At 61.3% G+C, this 9,031-nt stretch overlaps 1 protein-coding gene across 2 annotated transcripts in view; it reads right to left on the bottom strand.

The window, feature by feature from the left end:
• Nucleotides 1-315: 315 nt before the first annotated feature.
• Nucleotides 316-9,031, bottom strand: part of SORBS3 (sorbin and SH3 domain containing 3) — a 30,003-nt gene continuing 21,287 nt past the window's right edge. Inside the window, exons 14-22 of one of the 2 annotated variants that reach the window (XM_077805890.1) lie at nucleotides 8,548-8,693; nucleotides 6,930-7,021; nucleotides 6,369-6,415; nucleotides 5,543-5,657; nucleotides 4,693-4,818; nucleotides 3,143-3,664; nucleotides 2,683-2,789; nucleotides 2,138-2,244; nucleotides 316-1,904 (exon numbers count right to left, since the gene is read on the bottom strand). In XM_077805890.1, the coding sequence (XP_077662016.1) occupies nucleotides 1,843-1,904; nucleotides 2,138-2,244; nucleotides 2,683-2,789; nucleotides 3,143-3,664; nucleotides 4,693-4,818; nucleotides 5,543-5,657; nucleotides 6,369-6,415; nucleotides 6,930-7,021; nucleotides 8,548-8,693 (1,324 nt within the window). In that variant the 3' untranslated portion in view covers nucleotides 316-1,842. The remainder of the gene's footprint in view (nucleotides 1,905-2,137; nucleotides 2,245-2,682; nucleotides 2,790-3,142; nucleotides 3,665-4,692; nucleotides 4,819-5,542; nucleotides 5,658-6,368; nucleotides 6,416-6,929; nucleotides 7,022-8,547; nucleotides 8,694-9,031) is intronic. The other variant, XM_077805891.1, reaches the window with a different exon arrangement.

The following is a 9,031-nucleotide window of genomic DNA, read 5'->3' as shown; positions in this document are numbered from 1 at the left end:
GGTCATAGTCTGCCATCGCCACACCGAGTGTGAAGAGATGCTTTAGGGGGTGCCCAGCACGGGGTGACCAGCGAGCAGCCTAGCTGATACAGAACCGAAGCGACTGCACGCAGCGTGAGGGCAAGAGGAGCACAGGGATCCTAGCTGGGGCACTGCCTGCTGCTCAGAGAAGGTCTATCACACTCGGTGCATCCTGGCATTGGCAACAAGGGCGTCTGCCCTTGCCTCAGGGTTCCTCCTCAAGCTGCCCTTTGCCCCGCTGCATGGATTCCTGCCCGTCCCTGCGATCACCAGGCGGGGCCTTCGCATGGGGTGAGGCTGATCTTTAATAACAGAGGACAAGCAGATCAGGTTTCCGGGTACGCGAGCCGGCCCTTTACAGGCAGCTTCGAGGAGTCTGCCCTCCCCGCATCCCCCCCACGTGGCAGGAGCACCGGAGAGGACAGCGACCTTGCCGAGGCTAAGGTCAGCCGCATGCAGGCACAACTCGCTGGGTCCATGGAGATGCAGAGGGCAGGCTCAGTGTCCGCTTCCCCCCAGAGGTCGTGGGGGAGCAGATATAGCGCTCTGTGCCTCCCCAGGGAGAAAGGAGCGTCCCGCTTTGGGGTTCAGCTGGAGAAAAAGGACTAACAGTCTCTTCCCGCAGGATGCAGACACCTTCTGCAGTGAGGCACAGACTGGGAGATACCTATCAGGCGGGCACAGGAGAGCCCTGGGGGCAGGGATGGGGGACTGGTCCACATCAGAGGGAGCCCCATGGGGGAGCAGGGAGCCCTAGGGGTAAGGCTGGGGGATTGGTCCCTCATTAGAGGGAGCCCCACGGTGGGGAGGGAAGGTCAGGGACTAGTCCCCATTAGAGGGAGCCCCACGGGGAGGGAGGGGGAAGACAGGGACTGGTCCCCGTTAGAGGGAGCCCCACAAGGGGTAAGGCTGGGGGACTGGTCCATGTTAGAGGTAGCCCCACAGGGGTGTGTGGGGAAGGACAGGGACTGGTCCCTGTTAGAGGGAGCCTCACGGGGTGGAGGGTGGAAGGACAGGGACTGGTCCCCATTAGAGGAAGCCCCACGAGAGGTAAGACTGGGGGATTGGTCCATGTTAGAGGGAGCCCCACGGAGGGGGAGAAGGGAAGGACAGGGACTGGTCCCCGTTAGAGGGAGCCCCACGGGGGGTAAGGCTGGGGGACTGGTCCATGTTAGAGGGAGCCCCACAGGGGGTAAGGCCGGGGGATTGGTCCCCATTAGAGGGAGCCCCACAGGGGGGTAACACTGGGGGGACTGGTCCATGTTAGAGGGAGCCCCACAGGGGGAGGGGGAAGGACAGGGACTGGTCCCCACTAGAGGGAGCCCCATGAGGGGTAAGGCTGGGGGATTGGTCCCCGTTAGAGGGAGCCCCACGGGGGTGGGGGAAGGACAGGGACTGGTCCCCGTTAGAGGGAGCACCATGGGCGGTAAGGCTGGGGGATTGGTCCCCATTAGAGGGAGCCCCACAGGGGGGAGGGCAAGGACAGGGACTGGTCCCCATTAGAGGGAGCCCCACGGGTGGGGGAAGGAGAGGGACTGGTCCTGAGCCCCAAGAGGCAGTGCTGGAAGCTGAGCTGAGTGACTGGGACAGGGAAGTGAGGTCCTACTAGGAGAGGCAGGTGCCCGTCCCAGTGCCGAGCTCCCCAGCAGCAGCCACCAAAAGGGTCCTGCTGGGAATGTCCGTGGGAGCTGGGCCCGATCCCCATCTCCTGGTTCCTCGCCTTGTCTCAGAGTGCGGCGCCGGCTCTGGGTCGGTTGCAGGAGCCTGAGTCGCAGCTGCAGCTTCCTCTTGGCTCGTGCTGGGGTGCGGGGCAGGGGGATGTTACACAGGAGCAACGTAATTGCCTGGGAAGGTGCCGAATTTCTGGGTTCTCCTGGACACACCTGGGGGTGGGAAGACACAGGGAGGGCCGTGAGGGAGGGGTCTGAGGCTGCCCTGCGGGAGCAACTCACCTCCTTCCAACTCCACCCTCCCCCCCATGGCCAGTCCTGCACCATCCCCTTCGGCGCCCCCGCTGGGAGAGGCTGGGACTGGAGTCACTGGGAGCTCCTGTCCTGCTCCCCCCAGCACTCCCATGGGTAGCATCTCCCCTCCTCTCTCCAGCCGGCAAACGTACCCACAAACCAGCCGTCGTCACACTGCTGCATGACGTCCACCCGGTCCCCTTCGTGCAGCTCCAGCTCATCCTCGTTCTGGGGTCTGTACTGATAAATGGCCCGGAACCTGCAAGACCCCGTCAGCCCGTGAGACCCTGCTCCCACCTGCACTGGCTTGGCCTGGCGGGTGCTAGGAACCGAGCCAGGCCCACCGAGGCAGCAGAGCCCTCTCCCTCCCGCCAGCCGCTCCTGCGCTGCATCGACAGAGACAGGCATGTTGGGGGCACTCAGCCCGGGGGTCTGCATGTGGGGGAGGACCTGGTACAGCCGCCAGCAGCATCCGCTGGTCGCAGTTCACTGAGCGAGCGGCTCTGAAAAGGCCCTTGTTTGGGGTAACAATTCGGACACTGTCCCAGCCCAGCACCTCCGTGGGGTGTCTGCAGCCAGCCCTCGGCACAGGTCACTTCCCTGGGCCGGCTTGGCTGGCTTCCAAAAGGAGTAGGGGGTCCCTGCTCCTCTGCGCCCCTCACCGAGATGGAGAAGCCAGCGATCCGGCTGCACTTACGGGGTCCACTGTATGCTGGAGCCGTTGTCAGACGGGGGGGCCTTGGGGAGGTGCCCAGCACTGCCCAGGTGGCAGCCTGCAGGTACCAAGGCTTCACGGGCGGAGCTCTGCAAGGGAGAGGGAAGAGTTTGGTGCGCTGGACAACAGCGAGCAGCGCCGGGAGAGGGGGCCAGAGGTGGAGGGGATGGGCACTCCGACTGCGTCACTGGGGAAATTAGCCCCGGGGTGTGGAGAAGGGAGGGAGAGAGAGAGCCCGGAGGACAGATGCTGACCCGCACGCATGGGGGGCTACAGGGGTGGGTGATTGGACTCCAGGGGCGCGTGCAGGTTCACCAGCTGTCCTGGGGCAGCTGCAGAGTCTGCACTGGAGGGAGCCGGGGTCCTTGTGCTGCCGGCTGGGCAGGACAGGGCAGGGCGACCTGGGGAAGGAAGGGCTGAAGGAGAAGCGTGACTGTCTCACCTGCCCAAGGAGCGAGGAGGGCGCTGCAGTGGGTGGACTCTCCTGTGGCCGGGAAGGGGCCGGAGGCTGCGGGCTCAGACTCAGGGGGGAGAGCAAGGCGGTGCTGGGGGCCAAATGGGGGCTCTGGGGCCCCTGGAGGAGGCTGGACGAGACTCCGGCATGCTGCAGTTTGGGGGAGGCAGGGAAGGTGAAGCCGAAATGGCGCGGCGAGGACGACAGGGTGCCCCCCTCCGTGCTGCGCCGTTGGGCAGTGGGAGAGGCCGCCAGGAAGGAGGACGAGGGATCGGAACGCTGGCTACCAGGCGAGTGCAGCTGGGCCGGTGAGCCTGCGTGAGCCAGCAGCCTTGGGGAGGCAGGGGCAGTCAAGTTTGGGGAGGAGGGGAACTCCTCTGAGGCCTTGACCCGTGGCTCCTTCACCACCTGCACGTAGTTGGCCGGGAAGATGCCCTGGCGGCTGGTGCCGGAGATCCGTCCCTCATACCAGTTCTCATCCACCCTGCGGACCAGGCAGATGCGCTCGCCCTGTGGATGGAGAGAGGGGCGAGGTTAGGAGCCCCCGGGATGGGGACATGGGCCCCTGAGGCTTCCTGCCTTTCCAGAACAGACCAGCCCACCCTGGTTCTCTTATCTCCTGCTCCAGCAGGTCCATCCGGCCGCACCAACAGCCCAGCCAGTCTGGTTTCCTGCCCCCTCTAGCCCCACTGGTCTGTCCAGTCGTGCAATGTCCAGTCCAGCTGGCTGCGCAGTGCTGTCCCATGGAGGGGAGTGCCGCTGGGGTGGTGCAGCTCGGCCCCTGGAGCATGCGGCCTGAGGGTGATGCACAGCGACATGGCTCTTTGCAAGTGGATTCAGCACTGGGGAAGGGCTCTGGACAGGCCACTGTGGAGACCGACACCTTCTGAGCACCTACAGAACAGGTTCAGGCCAAGCGCACCTGATGCTAACCTCTGAGGATAGGACAAGACGCAATGGGCTTAACTTGCAGCCCGGGCAGTTTAGGTTGCACATGAGGAAAAAATTCCCAGCTGTCAGGGGGGTTAAGCACTGGAATAAATTGCCCAAGGAGACTGTGGAATCTCCATCATTGGGGATTTTTAAGAGCAGGTTGGACAAACACCTGTCAGGGATGGTCTAGATAATACTTAGTCCTGCCATGAGTGCGGGGGACTGGACTAGACGACCTCTCAAGGTCTCTTCCAGTCCTATGATTCTATGATGCGCCATCACCCCACACATGCCGCATCCCCAGCTCAGTCCCAGGAGGGACCAGTGCAGAGAACGACACTGCAGGGGCAGCCAGGGGACAGAGGGGTTAGCCCGCTTCACAGAGGCTGGGTTCCTCTCCACCACGCCCTGACGCTGCCAGCTACAGGGCCAGGCACTGGTTTGAGACCCAGCAACAGGCCACTGGACAGCTGTCAGGAGGGAATGACTTTTGGTCATTACCAGGCACTGAACTGTGACCTGAAGGTAACAGCTTCTGCAATAAGCTTCCTTGTGACCGTTCTGTGCTCACCGTGCCCAGCACCCCTACCAGGCGGGCTCTGTACCTTGCGGAAGGACAGCTCCACCACCAGGTCCCCTTTGAAGTTGTACTGGGCCAGGGCCTCTCCATACTCCAGCACCTGGATGGTGGGTTGCTTGATGGGCTTGGGCACTTCGGTGGGAGGCAGGATCTGTTTGGGAGAGACAGGGAGCAGGGTAAGCGGAGCAAGGCAGCAGCTGGTGGGCAGCTGTCTGTCCGGAGCACCCCATCCAGCCCTTGCCTCGATACCGCCCCCTCCTGCTGGGGTGGGGCATGTTCCATTTCAAGACCCCCAGGTGTAGGGGAACGGGGTTAACCCTTTCAGTGCTGCTGGCTCTCTCCCTGTACCCTGCGATCAGCCAGTCATGTCAATGGGATATTAGGGAACACCTGGTCTGTTCTAGCTCTGCAGGCTTGGCACATCCAGCCTGTTCAGCAGCAGCAGAGAGAAGGTCTAGGCTGTGCTTGGGAGGAGGGAGCTGTAGGGTCTGGGATCGCTCGGTCCCCACTGGGAGGCAGCTGGTCCTGCCAGGGTTTCCGCTGTCCTGGTGTCTGGGTTACCTTGGGGCTGCGGGAGGGGTTGGAAGAGGGTGTTGATGGCTGCCCATGTCCCGGTGCAGGCGTAACACCAGCATTGGCCACTAGAGGGCACGTCTCTATTACTCCCTGCACCAGGGCCAAGAGCTGAATGAGAACACTGTCCAGGGAGCAGCTTGCCAGCCTCGATGCCAGGCTGACGCCGAGCCGTCAGCGCCCAGGGGCAATGGGAGAGCTGGGCACGTCTGTCCCCCTCTCCTCGAGAGTTGGGGACCCGCCCTGGGCATGCGCCCCTCCGGCCAGGCTTGCAATCATGTCAGCATCAGCCCCGTCCTTACCTCCACGTAGTTGGAGGGGAATATGCCCACCCTCCCATAGTGCTCTCCTTCCAGCCAGTTCCTGTCCACCTCCTTGTGGATATAGACGATGTCCCCCTTCTGCATGGTCAGCTCCCTGAAAGGTCAAGGCCTAGCGTCACGGCCCACAGGCCCTTCCCGCGGGCTGGCGCCTGCCCCCTCCAGCCAGGAGCTCCCTCGCCCCGAGACACACCCGCGGGGCCATCCCTGCCTGTGACTCCTGATGCGGGGCTGAGTCCTGCCTCCCTGCCATCAGCAGGGACACACCTCAACCCCTGGCTGTAGGGAGTTCTCTTGCTGCTGACCCAGTCCCGCAGGATGCCCACTTTGCAAGGGGCCATCCCCCCACTTCTCCAGACAGTGGAGCCTGAGGCTGAGCCAGGCGTTAAGTTCACCCTTCAGGACGTGCCAGCCCCACTCTGGTCCATAATCGCTCCCCTGGGAAGACTTCATTTCCACGCATTCTTCTCTGGTGAGGTTAGATCCAGCGAGGGGGAAGTCGGCACCCTCTTCCCGGCCTGCCCCAGCTACTCTCCTATCTCTGCAGGAGCAGCCATGGGACAGAGGGGCTAGCCTGCATCGCATAGGCCAGGTCCCTCTCCACCACTCCCCGCCAGAGACGATTCCCTGAGGATTCAAACTGACCAACTAAATCCCCCCAGGAGAGGGAGAAAATACAGGCCAGTTCCACAGCTGGCACAGTGGCTGGGTCCACCAGGACAGAGGGGGATGGCTACACTGATAGGAACAGACCCGCTCAGGGGATCTCAGGTCTGGAAACAACAAAGATCCACCAGGTGCCACTTACTTTGGGGACTCAGCCTGGAAGTCAAACTTGACGCGAGCAGCTTTCATCTGGGGTGGGGGAGAGAAAGAGTTAAAGAGGGTGAAAACAAATCAGATCACAGCCAGAGCCCTGGGGTCCCAGGAAGATCCTGGTCTCAGGCCCCCAGGCAAGTCCAGTCCCTAGAACCCAGCCTCCTACCCTGTAGTCACTAGTTCCTGAGGGAGACCCAGAAGCCACCCACTGCTTGGTCACTTCTCCCAGTGCTCCTGGGTCCCCTGCAGAGATGCCAGCCCCAGTCACTGGCTAATTCCTCTCTCACATACACAGACCGGAGGCAGTCTCCCTTGTCTAGGCCCCCTAGCCCTGGAGCTGGCTTGGTAGCACCTATGGTTACTCGGCACCACGGCAATCCCCAGAACCAATGACGGATGCCAGGCCCGCGCGAGCTGGATGGAAAGTGACCTGCTGCCCCACCAGCTGCAGACACACCGGCAAGCTTTCTCCTATGTCTCGCCAACCCAGTGTCCCAGCTCTGTCAGCTGCGAGTGGCAGACGTTCCCAAGGGAAAAGGCCATGCCTCACCTTCTTGTCCTCTCTCTTCACTGGTCCATCCACCGCCTCTATGGACTCACTCCCATCAGCCCAGGGGCTTTTCCCAGGGTGGCCTGGGGGATCTGCAGAGAATCATGAAACAGGGAGATGAGTACGTCACCCTCTGGTGGGACACTCACAGCTCTCCTGACAGCCCCCGTGGCTGAGGAAGGCGGGTGTTACGAGGAGACACCCAGCACTGTTCCAATACCAGGGATTGCTCTGAATCTGAAGAGACAAGGTGCCAGTGGAGCTGCCTTTCCCACCCATATCCAGCCACCGGCATGGGAGGGCACCGCACGGCTGAGACGGAAGGACCAGGGCAGCATAATCCGGTGGCTGGGAGTCAAGAGACCTGGTTCTCGTCCCAGCTCTGCCACGAACTTGGACGAGCTGCTTCCTCTCTCTCTGGAAGCTGAGGATGATCATTCTCACCCACCCCTCCAGTCTGGACTCACTGTCTCAAGGTATTAGTAGCCCCCCTAGCTCATCTCAGATCTCAACGCGTTTCACACAGGAGGTCAGTATCATCAGCCCCATTTTACCCTGAAACTGAGGCAGAGTGGAGAAGTGACTTGCCTGAGGTCACCCAACAGACTGAACCCAGGAACTGAACCCAGGTTTTCTGAGCTCCAGTCCAGTGCTCTATCCACCTATACTGCCTATTAACATTCTTCTGACAGTTCACAGCCACACAGACTCCTTTGCATCTACCAAAATAGACTCAAATAAGCAAATTTCTTAATTTCTGCCAATCCAGCTGCTCCCCAGTGAACATGACCAGAGCTCTGCTACTGTCTACACCAGCCAGTGTCCAAATTACTGGCTCTCTCTCTGTGACACCATCCACCCTTAGGCCATGCATGTGGAGCAGCACAATAGGCCCAGAGCCAGGGTTTGGGCTGGGCCAGGAGACAGCTGTGCACTCACAAGCTGCTGCCTTGGTCCCCAGAATCTCCACTTTCATTGTAAAAAGAGGAGTATGGTTTTGTGGTTGGGAAGAAAACCTTGAAAACTTGAACCACGCGCAGGTAATGCAGTGATATCTGCCTGAGTCTGCAGAGAGCCTGAAACAATCACTCTGAGATGGGCGAACTGCCCCATTCATCGCAGAGCGGGTTAGCTCGGATGCCATCAGTGACACTTAAGTGTCAGCAGAGTTACTTAGGTCACTACTCCAGTGGGCAGAGCTTGGTTTTTGGGTGGAGCTTGGAAGAGTACAGCTACCTTCCCCCCCACCCCAAAACCCAGCTCAAAGGGAGGAGCCCTTAGATGGCTGGGTTGAGGACATGGGCAGCTGGGAAGCCACTGGGGTGCAGAGGGGTGGATGAGACCAGTGCATGTAGGGTGTTGCACACATGGTCTGACCACAGGTGAGCCAGAGGGGGAGGCTGGGTGGGAGAAAGAGGAGGGGAAAGGCAGGTGTCAAGGCAGTATTCAAAGACGGGGGAATGGCTCCATGGTTTGCAGGGGGGATTTCCAGCAGACAGAACAGCACGAGTGAAGGAGAGATTGGAGAAGGCTAGAGTGAGGCATGAGCGGCAGCGAGGGTCTGGGGGCAGAGGGGAACAGCTCCTCGGAAGACATGCCTGTGTGCAGAGATCCTCACCTTTCCTGAGGGGAGACCTGCTCCAATTGCTCGTGGCCAGGCCCAGGCCCCCTCTCTCCATGCTGGGGCTGGCAGGTGGGCGGTGGTGGGCAGTGGGGGGGCTCTGCCCCGAGGCAGGATGGGAATGGCAGGCAGACGGCGGGCTGCTGGAGCAGGAGCAGAGAGTCAGTCAGAGAGACTATGGGCCTCTGTGGATAACCAGGCCCAAAACCTCAGGGCGCCCCTGCCCGATCCCAAGAGGAAATCAAGGGCTAGTGACCCATAGGGAGTGATTATCTGCCGGGATGTGCACCCCCCACGACACTCACAGACACGCACACCCCATGCAGCGACACACAGACCCTGCATGCCCAGACAGCCCCCCTGCAGACCGATGCCAGGCCTTCGGGAACAGCTAGATCCTCCTATTCCAAGGGCCTAGTGCTGGTTGGCTTGGGAGTACAAGGGGGTGTAACATAAGCAGGGTGCTGACAGCATGGCGTCC

The sequence above is a fragment of the Eretmochelys imbricata genome, chromosome 26, assembly GCF_965152235.1.
Source record: "Eretmochelys imbricata isolate rEreImb1 chromosome 26, rEreImb1.hap1, whole genome shotgun sequence".
Classification (NCBI taxonomy): Eukaryota; Metazoa; Chordata; order Testudines; family Cheloniidae; genus Eretmochelys; species Eretmochelys imbricata.
This window is presented reverse-complemented; position numbering and strand designations above follow the sequence as displayed.